Below are 17878 nucleotides of genomic sequence, written 5' to 3'. Positions count from 1 at the left end.
GTGCGGTGCTCTCTGTGGTTTAGAGGAGTGTTTCTTCACCATGTTGGGCCACGAAAATACCCGTTTCTCAGCTGTGGTCAGGGAGGGTACTCAGTTGTAATACACTTTTCCACCACTTGTGGCAGTAATGACAATCTCAAACTGGAGAATAGAGAAATAGAGAAGTTTAAACGCAAAAATTATGACTAAAATGGTGAAACTGTATTTATTTGTACTGCAGTTTTATTGACAGTTTTTAAAAAAACATCCATTATTATTGTTATTAATTTTGTTAGTTTTTATTTTATTTTAGCACTTCTTAATTGTATGCACACCTACAAAGTTAAAGTTAAAGTACCAATGATTGTCACACACACACTAGGTGTGGGGAAATGATTATCTGCATTTGACCCATCACCCTTGATCACCCCCTGTGAGGCGAGGGGAGCAGTGAGTAGCAGCGGTGGCCACGCCCGGGAATGATTTTTGGTGATTTAACCCCCAATTCCAACCCTTGATGCTGAGTGCCAAGCAGGGAGACAATGGGTCCCATTTTTATAGTCTTTGGTTTGAACTCGCAACCTACCGATCTCAGGACGCACACTCTTAACTACTAGGCTACTGAGTAGGTACAAGACTCACAACCCTTGTACGTATCGGGTCAAATGTTAATGCCACCCATCCCTACCTTGAAAAAAAAATTATTGTGCATTCCTAGTTCATGCATCTTTTCTGTGTTTTATACTGGTTATAGTCATGATCAACATATTTTACGCACAAAATCATATCATATGACCTTGGAACATTTTAAAAAGCATCAGTATCAGCATTACTGGCCATGTATTTACTTGGCATGGGTTTGATAGCAAAATGCGCAGTATCACCTACCCCCAACTTTCTGACAACTGAACAAAATGTTCTTATCTCCCCTTAAACCCTTTAATGTGTCATTATATGGGAACTCAACGACGGTGTGAACCATTGGCACCACCTGGTGGCAATAAGTTGCACTGCACTAGTTTGAATTGCATGCAATGATTGTTTGTCTTTCTGACCAAGGTGGTTTAATGAGGGCAATAAAAAGGGTGAAAGTGACCAATTTGCTGATGAAAAAGTGTTTGGAGACACTTTTGCGCAGGACTAGGTTGTGTTGATAAGCACAAATCTTGTTTCTCACCGAGAGCTTGTCCACGTCTCCCTTCAGCACACGCTCCAGGTACAGCTGCTTGAGCTCCCTCTCCAGTCGCGAGGGCAGACCCGGATACATGGTGGATCCTCCCGAGAGCACAATGTGTTTGTAGAACTCAGGCCTGGTGAAAAGAGTGGGTACCAATAAGTACTGCTGCCGCTTTTTATTTTGCGGTCTGAACCGTCGGGGGGTCCAGACGGCGTGGCGCTCACCTGGTGTCGATGTCGGCCGCCTGGATGGTGTTGAAGAGCAGCTCGGCCACGCCGACGCCCTCCACGTTGATGAGGTGGGGCTGGAACAGAGCCTCCGGGGCCTCAAAGCGCTCTCCGCCCACCTTGATCACACGGCCATCTGGCAGCTGGAGACGCGTGGGAGGTTGGAGATGAAAAGGAAGGGGAAAAAGCGGTCAGGTTTTGAGCACGTATGATAAAGCAGTGATTTTCAACCACTGAGATATTGTCTGGTGTGCCGTGGGAAATTATGCAACTTCACCTAATTGGTCCAAAAAATATTTTTTGCAAATCAATAATTATAATAATGTGCCGTTGTCTAGTGCCTGTGCTGTGTAGAGCTTGGCAGGGTAACCATGTAATACTCCATATCAGTAGGTGGCAGAAGGCAGTTCATTGCTTTGTAGAAGTCGGAACGTGTCGAGGATGGTTTGTCGTGATCCCAATATGCAGAGCACAGCGGGAGACAGTGTGCAGGTAAAAAGGTATGTAACACTTAAACCAAAAATCAACAAAAGGCAAGTCCCGCTAGGAAAAGGCACTGAAGCATAGGGATGGCTATGCAAAACAAAAGTTTGAGTTTATTTCGAACATGCAAGCATACAACATGATACATCACAATTTCCAGTTTCTCTTTTCAACATGTTCGAAAAGGAGTAGGAAGAAGCAGAGCTTATTTAATCCTACCCCTTTTCTTTTACATAACAGTTGCTAAAACTTTTTGTTCACTTCCTGTCCACAATTTATTCACAATATACTCCATAAGTAATCACAATAAAAATAAATAAATAATAATAATTTAATAATAATAATTGGTGAAGTAAGTCATGATGAGATAAGTAAGTTTATTTTGAGAATTAATGAATGAATGGATGGATGAAATAAATTGAGAATGTTTGTCATGGTTCTTGTTCTTTGTACTTTGTAAACATTTTAAGTTTGAAGAGTTTCTTGAATTGGATCATATTAGTACATTGTTTGATTGCTTTGTTTAATCCATTCCATCATTTAATTCCACATACTGATATACTGAAGGTCTTAAGTGTTGTACGTGCATACAAATGTTTTAAATTACATTTTTCTCTAAGATTATATTTCTCCTCTTTTTTTGAGAAGAATTGTTGTATATTCTTGGGTAGCAGGTTATAGTTTGCTATGTGTATAATTTTAGCTGTTTGCAAATTCACTATGTCATGGAATTTCAGTATTTTTGATTGAATAAATAAAGGATTTGTATGTTCTCTATATCCAACATTATGTATTATTCTAACTGATCTTTTTTGTAACACCGTTAGTGAATGAAGTGCACTTTAGTAGTTATTTCCCCATATTTCTACACAGTAACTCAGATATGGTAACACCAGCGAGCAGTAGAGAATATGACGTGATTTTTGGTCTAGAACAGTGGTTCTCAAATGGGGGTACTTGAAGGTATGCCAAGGGGTACGTGAGATTTTTTTTAAATATTCTAAAAATAGCAACAATTCAAAAATGCTTTATAAATATATTTATTGAATAATACTTCAACAAAATATGAATGTAAGTTCATAAACTGAACATCAAATCAAGTAGGCTATTCCATTCATTACCATAAACCCAGAGTTTCCCCCATGCCATGATGGTTTGACCCTCACTAAAATGTCTGTCAAAAAGAACTGAAAAGAAATGCAATATTCAGTGTTGACAGCTAGATTTTTTTGTGGACATGTTCCATAAATATTGATGTTAAAGATTTCCTTTTTTGTAAAGAAATGTTTAGAATTCAGTTCATGAATCCAGATGGATCTCTATTACAATCCCCAAAGAGGGCACTTTAAGTTGATGATTACTTCTATGTGTAGAAATCTTTATTTATAATTGAATCACTTGTTTATTTTTCAACACATTTTTAGTTATTTGTATATCTTTTTTCCCAATAGTTCAAGAAAGACCACTACAAATGAGCAATATTTTGCACTGTTATACAATGTAATAAATCAGAAACTGATGACATAGTGCTGTATTTTACTTCTTTATCTCTTTTTTCCAACCAAAAATGCTTTGCTCTGATTAGGGGGTACTTGAATTAAAAAAATGTTCACAGGGGGTACATCACTGAAAAAAGGTTGAGAACCACTGGTCTAGAACATGTTTTGCTTTATTCATTATTGATGTGGTTCTCGCTACTTTATGTCATACTTGCCAACCTTGAGACCTCCGATTTCGGGAGGTGGGGGTGGCTGGGGGCGTGGTCGGGGGTGGGGAAGGGGGCGTGGTTAAGAGGGGAGGAGTATATTTACAGCTAGAATTCCCCAAGTCAAGTATTTCATACATTATATATATATACACACACACACACATACATACATACATACATAAGAAATACTTGAATTTCAGTGTTCATTTATTTACACATATACACACACATAACACTCATCTACTCATTGTTGAGTTAAGGGTTGAATTGTCCATCCTTGTTCTATTCTCTGTCACTATTTTTCTAACCATGCTGAACACCCTCTCTGATGATGCATTCTGCTTCGTCTCCTTGTTGTGTGCGCAGTTGTGCACTGCACTCTCTAAAAGCCCTAGATGTAATGTCACATATGCATGTACAGTAGATGGCAGTATTGTCCTGTTTAAGAGTGTCACAACATTGCTGTTTACGGCAGACAAACTGCTTTACGGTAGACGAAAACGTGACTGCTGTTGTTGTGTGTTGTTGCCGTGCTGGGAGGACGTTAATGAAACTGCCTAACAATAAACCTGGAGGGGGCGTGGCCTCCAGCTCCGCCTGAATTCCAGGAGATTTTCGGGAGAAAATTTGTCCCGGGAGGTTTTCGGGAGAGGCGCTGAATTTCGGGAGTCTCCCGGAAAATCCAGGAGGGTTGGCAAGTATGCTTTATGTTGTATATTTTTTACATGAGATTTACAGTTCAATTTATCATCAATCATTATACCTACAAATTTGGTTTCATTTACTCTTTCAATTTCCACTCCGTCTATTTGTATTGTGTTTGACTTTCTTTTCTACTGTTAAAGTAAAACTGAACTGGCTACAAAGTACACAAAAACAGAATGCTGGACGACAGCAAAAACTTACAGCGTGTGGAGCAAAGACGGCGTCCACAAAGCACATCCGTACATGACATGACAATCAACAATGTCCCCACAAAGAAGGATAGCGTACGCACAACTTTAATAGTCTTGATTGCGAAAACAAAGCAGGTGCGGGCAATAGCGCTCAAAGGAAGGCGTGAAGCTGCTACAGGAGAACACCAACAAAACAGGAAGTGGTCACCAAATTAACAGCGCAAGACAGGAACTAAAGCACTACACACAAAATAAGGCACGACAACCTGGTGGAGTTTCATTTTTTGACCTTTTCTGCTGGTGGTGTGTCTCCGTATTTTTTTAATGAAAAAAATGTGCCTTGGCTCAAAAAAGGTTGAAAGACACTGTGATAAAGGATGGAAGGAGGTATTTTGTTCGGTTAAAGGACAGATAGCATGTGTGTGTCCGAGTGTAAAAAGGCTTCATTCAGACGTAAGCGCCCGGGAGGAAGTGGAGCCCGGTTACGGCCGCAAAGTGGCTGCGCAGGAAATGATGTCACGCGCTCGGTCCCAGGCCGCGCTCACATTGCCCTCCTTGTTTCGCGCCGCCGCTTACGCGAGCTCGTCGCCGCGAACCCAAACACACACACACGGTCACAGTGAGCTCAGAGACACAACAGCAGCTCGCCAAGGCGTGCAAGCCACGCAGACTGCGGGAGCTGCGTTTGGATTCTGTGGTTCCCGTCGCACGTGGGGGAGGTGGGGTACTCGGAAAGAAAAGCAAGACCGGCCCCCCCCTAAGCCAGATGTTTGAACGTCAAGCAGCACTATTAATTAAGTCTCCTGAAAGAGAGCCCATGTCGTCTTTACGCGGCGTTGGTGCTTTTGGGCAGAAATAGCGAAGACAGGCGGCCATTTTTCATCAAAGGGTAAACACCCAAAACCTCCGGCAGGCTACAAATATGCTGCTTGTGTAAACAACAGGCAGCACGTTAAAACAGGCTTAAACACTTTAGTAACGGTGCTGTTTATTAACAGAAGCAATCATTCTGGTTGGTAGCTTTGCTGTCGAGTTTTAAGCTTGCGTTTCTAATGTGCTTTCCCCCAGATTGCAAATATATAGCAGCTACTTTTTTCCTACGCTTTGAACCCTGCAGCTTACAGAACAGTGCGGCTAGTTAAAGGAGTTTTCTTTGCTGACGACCAAAATAAAAATACCGGTAGTTAAAAAAAATTTAAAAAAAGAAGCTAACACATTGATATGGTGTGTTATTGTGTGTGCTATGGCGCCGTCTTTTGAAACTGACTTTTAACCAGAAGTAGAAGTGCCGTTCAATTTGTTTTGTATCGTTTCGGTTTCGCAAATTCCCCAGTATATTCACTAAAACGTCATCGTGGAATTACTGTTTAGCGAGCTAACTTTCTTTAGTTTATTTCGAACATGAACACACTTACAGCATAATACATCACACAATTTCATATCATTCACTTTACATCATGTCCAAAAAGGAGTAGGAAGAAGCAAAGCTTATTTAATCCTACTCCTTTCTCACTTCAGAGCGTTTACAAATATATAAAACCATTTACTGACCTTTTTATAAAAGAATGACATCAGTGAATTAGTATATACAACAGTTTTGTAATATGTAATTAATTAATTCAGTCATTATTAACATACTGAGATGAAGAATAACTTATTTTCAATAAGTTTGAAAGTAATTCTCATAATTCTTCTTCTCATAATTACTGCACAGCTCGCAGTTACAGGACGATGACTTCTGTTTTGTTTGCTCAGCTGTTTTACTGCCGTGTTACAGACAGCATTTGGAAGCAATTAAGGTTTTAAATAAACATCTACAGAATCTTTGTGTAAATAACTCATTTCGCAATGTGTATATCCGCGGCTAATATGGGAAAAAATAGTTTCCTCCTAAAATGTATCTGGTGCGGCTTATATACCGCTGCACTCTATAGTTCGGAAAAGCGGTGGGGGCGTGGTCAATATGTCATATTTATGAAGATAAATTGAATTTGCAATGATGCATTTATTTTCTTTAAAAGGCTAAACAAATGTTTTACATATATTTAAAACCAAACCTGTGTTATTAGTATTTACACATGTTTTTCTTATATTGTTTTGCTCTATTTCAATTGTTGCTGCTAAAATGTAAAAGGCTGCACTTTATTCTGCCCTCCCTGAATGTCAGAGTTTAGTTTGCCAAATGTGTAAATAGTCTTCTGAAAAAAGGAATACATTTTTTCAGGATGAAGGCCAATCGCAGGACACACATAGACAAACAATCATTCACATTCACAATCATATCTATGGACAATTTATAGTCTCCAATGAAACTAACATGCCTATTTTTGAAATGTGAGAGGAAGCTGGAGTACCCGGAATAAACCCCCACACGCAGGGGCGTTCTCCCACACAAAAGGTTCAAAGACGCACACGGCATGGATTTAGACATTGTCGGTAGTAATGTCAAAAATAGGGTAGTTTTCATGGGCTTGAAAAAAAATGCAATTAATTAACATAAATACCTTTCTCTTCTTACTTTTGCAGAGATCAGCTGTAGCACTTATGCTGACAGGCAATTTACATGCACGTTTTTCAAAATAAAGCACAGAGGAACATTTTTATAATATCGGAGAAGCTTTTAAAACTAATTATGGTCAATAGTACCAAAATAATAGGCTACATACAGTATATCCATTCATACAATACCGTATAAGTCGCAGTTTTTTTCATAGTTTGGCCGGGTTGCGATTTATACTCTTGAGCGGCTTGTGTGTGAAATTATACCGATAGAAGAGGAAGCGGCGCATTGTCTACCTTTGGAGTTGGCAGAGTTGTTTAGAAGTGACACAGAGGAAGAAGATTTCATGGGATTTAGCGATTAGGAGTGACAGATTGTTTGGTAAACGTATTGCATGTTCTATATGTTATAGTTATTTGAATGACTCTTACCATAATATGTTACGTTAACATACCAGGCACGTTCTCAGTTGGTTATTTATGCCTCATATAACGTACACTTATTCAGCCTGTTGTTCACTATTCTTTATTTATTTTAAATTGCCTTTCAAATGTCTATTCTTGGTGTTGGGTTTTATCAAATAAATTTCCCCCCAAAAATGAGACTTATACTCTAGTGCGACCAGTGTTGGGACTAACGCGTTACAAAGTAACGCCGTTAGTTTCGGCGGTAACTATTAATCTAACGCGTTATTTTTTATATTCAGTAACTCAGTTACCGTTACTACATGATGCGTTACTGCGTTATTTTACGTTATTTTTTATGTAGTATCGGCTAGTAACAGAAGATCTGCGGTGTCCAGTGTCGTCCTTCTGAATCTCTTGTGTCACAAGCGGAGGCGCGCTCTGTGTGTGTGTCTGGGTGTGGGGAGGGGAAGGGAGGGGAGGGGGGTGCGCTATACAACGTAAACCGTTGGCCAACCAAAAAGTAACCACAGAACACTAGTGTTCTGTGGTTACTTTTTGGTTGGCCAAGCGGACGTGACGACAGGCTGTCCTCACTCAGGTCCGCACGGACCTGGAGGGGGCGTGCCTTAAGTCTGGCTGGAAATCGAGAGAAATTCGGGAGAATGGTTGTCCCGAGGAGAGGCACTGAAATTCGGGAAAGTTGGCAAGTATGAGATATTCTCACGTCTTTTCTTTTGTCGAGCACAAAGAAAAGAACATTTTAGTTAAATGTAAGTTGTGTCTTGGATCAAAGATCCCGTCTACTGCCCAAAACAACAATTCAAATCTGCCTGGTTAGGCTTTGTGTATGTCAGGTGTGCCTTCCTTAGGTGAAGCCAGGTTTACAGCTATGTTGCTATTATGCTGTTTGTTACTTATGTATGTTATGTTGCAGCTATTTAAAAATAGTTGTGTCAATTTGTTCTGGCCTGAAATAAATTGGCCCTTTGAAACATATCTTTGTCTTTGTGTGTTGTATGTAGACCACATTGCTTAGCAGAGTTCAGTGATGCAAATGCATGTCAAGTCGATCAACAGATTGTATTATTCTCCAGTGCAATAACAGTACTGAAATGAAGGCTAAAAGGGCATTAATGGGAGCTTTAAAAAAAAAAAAAAAAGAGAAAAAAAAATAACGCATTACTTTTTGGTGTAAGTAACTGAGCTAGTAACTGAGTTAATTTTGAAATAAAGTAATTAGTAACTGTAACTAGTTACTGGTTTTCAGTAACTAACCCAACACTGAGTGCGACTTATATACCGTATTTTTCGGACTATAAGTCGCAGTTTTTTTTCATAGTTTGGCTGGGGGTGCGAGTTATACTCAGGAGCGACTTATGTGTGAAATTATTAACACATTACCGTAAAATATCAAATAATATTATTTAGCTCATTCACGTAAGAGACTAGACGTATAAGATTTCATGGGATTTAGCGATTAGGAGTGACAAATTGTTTGGTAAACGTATAGCATGTTCTGTATGTTATAGTTATTTGAATGACTCTTACCATAATATGTTACATTAACATACCAGGCACGTTCTCAGTTGGTTATTTATGCCTCATATAACGTACAGTTATTTATGCCTCATATAACGTACACTTATTCACTATTCTTTATTTATTTTAAATTGCCTTTCAAATGTCTATTCTTGGTGTTGGGTTTTATCAAATAAATTTCCCCAAAAAATGCGACTTATACGTTTTTTCCTTCTTTATTATGCATTTTCGGCCGGTGCGACTTATACTCCGGATCGATTTATAATCCGAAAAATTTGGTATATTTAATTTGTGTTCATGTAAAAAATCTCCCTCATTTTTAAGGTGTTGTGGCTTTTATTTTGCCATGGCGATGTGCCACAAACTAGTAAATGTAAGCGAAACACTGGTAAAAATTGCAATATTTTTGTCTATTAAATCCAGCTCAAAATCTAAAAAGCAGCAGTAAAAAATTACAAGAAGGGACCTGACTTGCATGTGGAGTCTGATGTCTCGACACAGTCGTCTACCAACCATAGCAAGGCTTTTTACCGTGTAGGACTCCACCAGCACGGTGGTCTCCAGCGCCAGCTTCTGCTCCTGCTCGATGTTGTAGCCCACGTAGCACAACTTCTCCTTCATCATGCGCACCGTCTCAAAGTCTGCAGAGTGGTTGAAGGCGTAGCCTCTCAGGAGCAGCAACTATACGACGCAATAATGATTAGAAGGTGATGATAACCATAGACCTTAAAAAAGAAGAAAAAATGAGTGTTTTGAGTAGACACCTTGATGAGGTAGCGGGTGATGTCCCGGCCCGCGATATCCAGGCGTCTGGTCAGGTGGGGCAGGCTGAAGCCCTCGTACACTGGGCAGATGTGCGTCACGCCATCGCCCGAGTCCACCACCACGCCAGTCAGAAGGCCTGTAACAGCACAAAAGACACGCTTTTACAGCACAGTTCAGTTCACAAGGTGTGCTCGTAATACTCTTAATGAACCCTGAAACCCCACCTTGAGCGTACAGCGTCAACACGGCTTGAATGGCGATGTAGACTCCTGAAAACTGGTAAGTCTCAAACATCACCTGCACGTTGAGCAAGACATGAGCAAGAGAAGTTAGTTAAAAGTCCCCCATTTTGCTAAAATGTAATGTGTCTCTAGAGTCTTTTAATAAGCACCAAACATGAGAGAAAGCATCTTTATGACTTGGTTGCTACACTTTTGAGAGAAGAAACGCTCAAATGCTCGCTTTTGAAGCTATTTATGACGTTAAGAGGAAAAACCCATGTTCCCATGCATGATACTGCTCTCTGCCCTGGGAACACTCACCACTCAAAGAAACCAGGCTTTGCTACTCATCTTAAAATACGGTTCTGCCAATTATCAGTCACCAACAGACAAAGGAGCTGCAAATTTCATATTTTTTTTGTCTTCAGCTAACATGCTAACTAGAGATGTCCGACAATGGCTTTTTTGCCGATATCTGATATTCCGATATTGTCCAACTCTTAATTACCGATTCCGATATCAACCGATACCGATATATACAGTCGTGGAATTAACACATTATCATGCCTAATTTTGTTGTGATGCCCCGCTGGATGCATTAAACAATGTAACAAATGTTTCCAAAATAAATCAACTCAAGCTATGGAAATAAATGACAACACGGCACTGCCATATTTATTATTGAAGTCACAAAGTGCCTTTTTTTTTTTTAACATGCCTCAAAACAGCAGCTTGGAATTTGGGACATGCTCTCCCTGAGAGAGCATGAGGAGGTTGAGGTGGGCGGGGTTGGGGGGTGTATATTGCAGTGTCCCAGAGGGGTTAATGCTGCAAGGGCTTCTGGGTATATGTTCTGTTGCGTTTATGTTGTGTTACGGTGCGGATGTTCTCCCGAAATGTGTTTGTCATTCTTGTTTGGTGTGGGTTCACAATGTGGCGCATATTTGTAACAGTGTTAAAGTTTTTTATACGGCCACCCTCAGTGCGACCTGTATGGCTGTTGACCAAGTATGACTTGCATTCACTTGTGTGTGTGAAAAACCCTACATACTGTGTGATTGGGCCGGCACGCAAAGGCAGCGCCTTTAAGGTACGCTCCCAATATGGGTGGATATCGGGAGAAATTCGGGAGAATGGTTGCCCCGGGAGATTTTCGGGAGGGGCACTGAAATTCGGGGGTCTCCCGGGGAAATCGGGAGGGTTGGCAAGTATGACTGGGAGACGCAACTGCTCTGTACTTCTCCCTACGTCCGTGTACCACTCCATACAGCGGCGTTTTAAAAAGTCATAAATTTTACTTTTTGAAACAGATACCGATAATTTCCGATATTACATTTTAAAGCATTTATCGGCCGATAATATCAGCAGTCCGATATTATCGGACATCTCTAATAAAAATACCAAATTTGGTGCCCATCCTAAGTTGTACACACTTTGTACGAGCTGCATAAACACAGGAAATAATGCAGTATAATTGCGACGTGAGGTTGGACCTTTTTTTGGAGGCGCTCGCCACACTGGAACCTCCACGCAGGCTTTACTAAAAGCACCTTTAAACTCTCTAAATTCCAGCATGGAGGATTTCTGTGGCAGCCGTGACACTTTTTTCACATTTAAATTGGGACCTTTAAACAACGAACAAGTTCATTCGGAGTAGTGCCCACCTCTATGATTTTCTCCCGGTTTTTGGTGGGATTCATTGGAGGCTCGGTCAGGAGGATCTTGCAGCTGCGGGAGTCGATGTTGAGCTTCTCCGGACCGAAGGTGTAGTCCCACAGGTGTTTCATGTCGTCCCAGTTCCTCACGATGCCATTCTCCATGGGGTAGTTGACTTCCAGCATGGAGCGCAGCTCGCTGGCCTCGTCGCCCACCATCAGGTCCTGCACAATCCATGACGTTGACACACATTGTTTGTACAGTAAATTCCGGACTATAAGTCTCTACTTTTTTTCCCTATTGTTGGAACCCTGTGGTTAATAAAACGGTGCGGCTAATTTATGGATTTTTATTCGCTGACGGCCATAATGCATAAAAATGTTCATAAAACACATGCAAATACATTGAAATGGTGTGTTATCGCTTGTGCTGTGGACGAGTTTGTTTACTGCAGGTGTTGTTTGGTAAATTGCTAGTGTTTCCTGCCGTTTAAAGCTTTGAAACGGAAGTAAAAATGCCATTTTGTCTTAAAATTGTTCATAAATGTTTTGTATTTTTCCCCCCCACTTTGTCGCACTTTTATTATTATTATTTTTGCAATTTTTACTTTTTATTCGACCCCTTTTACCGTATTGCGTTTGCACTATCTTGTTTAGCTCATTCATTGTTTTTGTTCTTTGGTTTTGTTTTTGTTGCTCTATGCCTTTTTTTTTTTTTTTAAACCTGTAAAGCACTTTGGTTCAATTTAAAAATTGTTGTAAACGTGCTATATAAATAAAGTTGACTTGACATAGCGTTTCTACTCGCATGAAATCTTCATTCATCACTCCAAGTGTCTGTAGGAGTGTTTTCATGCATAGTTGTACGTGCTATCATGATGTAATAAAACTAATGTCGTTAGCATGAGCTAATATTAACTTATAATGACATTATTTTTGTATTGTTTCAGTTTCGTGAATTCACCAAAAGGTCACCGTGGAGTTATTGAGTCTGTTTACCTGATTGAGGAGCTAGCTTCCGCAGTCCATGACGATGACTTCTGTTTTGTTTGCTCAGCCGTTTTACTGCCGTGTTACAGACACCGTTTGGATACAATTAAGGTATGTAAATAAATTTACAAAATATTTATGTGTAAATAAATAATTTACATATCTGCGGCTTATATTCCGGTGCGGCTTGTTCTTTCTTCTAAAATTTAGCTATAGTCTGGAAAATACGGCAATCCAAACTTGTTTTTAAGAGCAACCAGGGACTATGTTTGACTACTAGACCGTGAACTAACCCTTCAAACCGTGTTACCCAGCTTGCACCACGCCTCTGCATGCACCCGTCTACCCCAACCCTCCCCCCCCAGGTTACACTGGCGCTTTAAGTGCCATCCCTGCGCCGTGTGCAATGTAAACTTAGCGCTTGGCACGGTCTCAACATTCCTTTAGGAGACATCAAAAAGCCCACAAGACGGGTCGGCGGTTATTTTATGGCTTCATCCTGTGCGCTTTTGGCATCAATGGGCTGTCCATGTGGTCTGAATAAGCAAAAACCAAAAAGGTAAAAAGAAAAAAAAAAAAGGAGTGGGGGACATGTGGACGTTGGACTGGAGACATCTGTTCTTAGGTCCACCTCTTTTAAAGATAAAAGATTAATATTTACACATTTACATCACCAAGCAAATATAGGAACAACTGGCACTTATGTAGTACGCATGTTGTATAGTGGGACAATATTAAAATATGTTGACAAAATTAACTGTTTGTTGTTAGAAATTCTGTTTATGGGCGTTGAAGCAATGGCGTGCACTACTTGTCTGCGACCAGTAGAGGCGCTGGTGCAAATGACAAAAACATGGTTTCAGCTCCAGCCATGCAGCATTGTCCTGCTCAAACCAGTGTTAATTAGCACAGGAAACAGGAGTTCAGATCTCTACCATTTAATTACAACGGGAACAATAATTAGCCAGTCATTTTATTGACAGTCAAAACATCTATCCCTAGTAGGTACTTTTGCCGGTTATTCAAAATGTATTACAAAAATTATGTTACGGGGGTTTTTTAGCATTAGACTATGTCCTATTATTAGTCAAAAACATACATACTCAAGTAAATATTTGGCTTTGATTAAACATTTTCAAGCATTTAACCTTCAATGAACAGATCTAAGCTACTGTATTGCACAGGAGATCCTCATGCATATGTTCCTTCTTGACTGCACTTAAATGTAGAATATATGTATAATATATTTATATTATTCACATGTGAATAATGCTGTATAGTATTTATTGTCTATTGTGAGCGAACTGTGGTGCTGAATTTCCCCCAGGGATCAAAAAAGTACTTTCTATTCTATTCTATAAACAAGCTGCAGTAATATCACAGGTTAGAGGTTGTCTAAGAACTGTCTGTCTAAATTACCGTATAGTATGTCTTTTATGTATTACAGTATATGTCTTATATGCCTTTTATGTATTACAGTATATGTCTTTTATGTATTACAGTATAGGTATTTTTTAAACCATGTCTACTGTAACTGGTAAAAAGAGTGTATAGGTGACTATAAGGATGTTGTTTCTGTCTAAAAGCTACTATTTTTGAATAAAAATAACATTTACAGCGGTCTTTAACAGAGATACTGCATGGATGGTCAGGAAATTGCTGTTTGATTGGACTTTTTCTAAATATACAGTATATTTTTCATATTTCCCCCCGAAATTGTTGCATAAATCATGTGGTACTTTACCTTATCAGGGGTACTTTAACTTTATAAATGTCTTTACATACACATCAGCACTGAGCCAACTCACTTTAGTGTAATTATGAAGTAACAATGACATGGTCAGTCTACTCACTGCACCTTGCAGGTTATAATAGAAGTCATATAATAAATAAATAGCAATCAAACAAATAGCAAGTATTGCTGTAATTGCCAGATAGTGATTAGGGCGCCGGTTGTCAGCTAGCGATTAGGGCGCCGGTTGTCAGGTAGTGATTAGGGAGTCGGTTGTCAGCTAGAAATTAGGGCGCCAGGTTCCAGCTAGTGATTACCACGCTAGTTTCTAGCTAGCCATTAACGACACCACACTGTATTATTTGAATATCTTACTCATGCATAACAACAAGGTACCTTAAGACTCGGACCAGTTTCATATTCAAACACAATCGGCTGGTGCCAAAACCCCAAATATTTAGACTACATCTGCTAGACTAGATCTGACCAATCCAAGTCTATGAGCATGAACTGATGAAGCCTACTCGGATGAGAGGCGAAAGGTCTTCTAATAAAAACCAAGACCAGTCCAGTTGTGATCGACTGAATGACCTGAGATTTCAAACCTACTCAGTGGCCTAGCGGTTAGAGTGTCCGCCCTGAGATCTGTAGGTTTTGAGTTCAAACCCTGACCGAGTCATACCAAAGACTATAAAAAGCTGGAAACTGGCGCCCTAATTTCTAGCTGAGAAGCGGCGCCCTAATCGTTAGCTGACAACTTGTGCCCTAATTGCTCACTGACAACTGGTGCCCTAATCTTTAGCTGACAACTGTCTCCCTAATCACTAGCTGACAACCGGCGCCCTAATCGCTAGCTGACAACCGGCGCCCTAATTGCTATCTGGCAATTACAGCAATACTTGCTATTTATTTGATTGACACTACACTGTATTATTTGAATATCTTACTCATGCATAACAACAAGGTACCTTAAGACTCGGACCAGTTTCATATTCAAACACAATCAGCTGGTGCCAAAACCCCAAATATTTAGACGAGATCTGCTAGACTAGATCTGACCAATCCAAGACTATGAGCATGAACTGATGAAGCCTACTCGGATGAGAGGCGAACGGTCTTCTAATACAAACAAAGACCAGTCCAGTTGTGATCGACTGAATGACCTGCGATTTCAAACCTACTCAGTGGCCTAGAGTGTCCGCCCTGAGATCGGTAGGTTGTGAGTTCAAACCCCGGCCGAGTTATACCAAAGACTGAAAAAATGGGACCCATTACCTCCCTACCACTCAGTATCAAGGGTTGGAATTGGGGGTTAAATCACCAAAAATGATTCCCACTGCTCTCCTCACCTCCCAGAGGACAAATTTCACCATACCTAGTGTGTGTGTGACAATCATTGGTACTTTAACTTTAACTTCATACAAGATTTCTAAGTTCTCCATCCATTTGGAAGTCCTTGGCTTGGACTCCTGCTTCAAAATGTCGTAAACCATTTCTAAAAAATGAACATATTTGATTTATAAAAAAGAATTCCTACTTTTCGGGAATTCACTTATCCCGGTCAGGTCTGGAACTCATTACCAACGATAAACGAGAGACAGCTGTATATCACGTTATAAATGCGTAGAACTAAAACAAGCAAAAATGGTAGAAATAAATACAATTATTTTTTATCGGGTTTATAGATGTAAAAATGCTTTTTAGACTTCATAATATTAAAACATCAAAGACACGTTGCCTTGGTATATAAGACAGCATTTTTTTTTTAATCAAAAAGGAAATCCTTCCATGATTACATGAAATTGTTTTTAAATGAACATCTTTTGAAATGACTTGCTTTAACAGTTTAAATGTGCCTAATAACGTAGTGAAAAACTCCAAAATTATGTTTCCTTTGTGTTTGGGGTATAGGAAAGTGTACTTTCATGCTTTTGAGCAGACAGCAAGACGTGTAGACCTTTAAGTTATGGAGAAGATCAAAGATGAAATCCATGCGCTGCATCAAACACTTTAATGTTTTAAAAAAAGCAATGATTTTTTTTTGGCAAGCTCTTTTTAAAGCAAATGTCCGGTGGTTGTCCTATATGGACGGAATTGTGAATGATTAACGGCAAAAACATAATGTACCGTAACATCCGCCTGGCGCTCACTTCTAGATATTTTTTGGAAGCTGCGTGATGTAAGCTATAAATTCAAACAATATTTTAAGCTGGCTGGGATCATTCCATGGAGGAAGTGCGTTAGTGCCGTTTGTTATGTGTTTTCTGCACACTTCAAAGCAAACAATGGAATTTTTTTTTTTTTACATGTGAGCAAAACACACAAACAGCAAAGAACGGCGTTGAAATCCAAACAAGCCGCCATGGCAGGCAAGAAGAGAAAGCACACGCCATCCTGAACTTACTTACCATCTTGTGGGAATTCTACTTCAGCGTGGAACAAAACAGAGAGAGGGGAAGGCGTACATGTAGACATGAACGCGATAGCAGGAAGGAAAAGCAGGACAGCTGACAAATACTACAAAAATGGAATCAGAGACATATACTAATATCTTGGAGTAGTCAATGTACAGTCTTGTATTGCAGTATCGATGATAAATTGACATGGTTGAGTACCTGGCAACACAAGTCAGTAGCAAGATAATGGGGTCTTTCCTACAATCCAGCTTGGTGATGGTGGCGTGCATTACATTAGGGCTGCACGATTAATCGACATGGAGGTTTAAATTAGTGTGATAAATAACCGCAATAGTGTGAGGTTGTTGTTTTGTCTATTGTCGGTCGCCGTCTTTTGATTGACAGACATGTTCGCCAATCAGATTTGTTGAGCCTCGTCTCTCGCTTACATTTTTAGTCTACTTTATACCTGCATTATCCTTTCCACTGAGCTACTGTGTGGAACAATTTCCCTTGTGGATCAATAAACTTTGTCTAAGTCTACGATAAGAAAAGGTCTCACTATCAGCACCTGAACCCATTTATTTAACGGTAGAATTGAGTGAACGCAGTGAGCCCTCTTTTCAGGTCCTTCACAATCAGGCAGCACAGAGAGAAAGTCTCGCGACTCGCTGGCGAGAAGTGCCACAAAGCAACAAAAAATTAGGAGGAAAAAAAATATGATTACAAAGTCAAAATGTCCCGTCGTGGAAATATTTCAGTTTCGAATTGGATGGGCAATATGAGCCCATCAGCACAGACGAACGAGCGAGAATGCCGTGATCCCGTGATTAGTTTTTCCAAGTGGAAAAAAACTAACTTTAAGCTGTTCAATATTTACTTAAGTTAATTATTTGCTTAGAGAAATGAGGCCATTTTATTTTTTGTTTGTTTATTTATTTAGGATAACAAAAAGTTATTTAACTTCCAATTACTGTACAATGATAAACAATTCTACACTAATGAGAAATAAAAGGTTATATTTTAAATGTTTACTCGCAGTATTATTATTATTATTACATCTAATGATTACATTATAAACACGAGGGCTGTGAGTCTTTGGGCACCACACAATTTGATTTGATTCTTGGGGGTAACGATTCGACTCTGAACCGATTCTCAATTCAAAAGCAATACTTTAATAAAATTGGGTGCCAGTTCTAT

General features: G+C 39.7%; 1 protein-coding gene across 1 annotated transcript in view; it reads right to left on the bottom strand.

The window, feature by feature from the left end:
* The window catches only part of LOC133610049 (actin-related protein 2-B), a 32831-nt gene that overhangs the window by 6202 nt on the left and 8751 nt on the right, over nucleotides 1–17878 (bottom strand). The window contains exons 3-8 of the mRNA XM_061966113.2: nucleotides 11567–11782; nucleotides 9906–9978; nucleotides 9681–9817; nucleotides 9448–9597; nucleotides 1381–1526; nucleotides 1157–1289 (exon numbers count right to left, since the gene is read on the bottom strand). Of these exons, the coding sequence (XP_061822097.1) occupies nucleotides 1157–1289; nucleotides 1381–1526; nucleotides 9448–9597; nucleotides 9681–9817; nucleotides 9906–9978; nucleotides 11567–11782 (855 nt within the window). The remainder of the gene's footprint in view (nucleotides 1–1156; nucleotides 1290–1380; nucleotides 1527–9447; nucleotides 9598–9680; nucleotides 9818–9905; nucleotides 9979–11566; nucleotides 11783–17878) is intronic.

This window comes from Nerophis lumbriciformis, linkage group LG02 (genome assembly GCF_033978685.3).
Source record: "Nerophis lumbriciformis linkage group LG02, RoL_Nlum_v2.1, whole genome shotgun sequence".
NCBI lineage: Eukaryota > Metazoa > Chordata > Actinopteri > Syngnathiformes > Syngnathidae > Nerophis > Nerophis lumbriciformis.
Note: the sequence above shows the minus strand (reverse complement) of the source record. Positions and strands in the feature narration are given on the sequence as shown.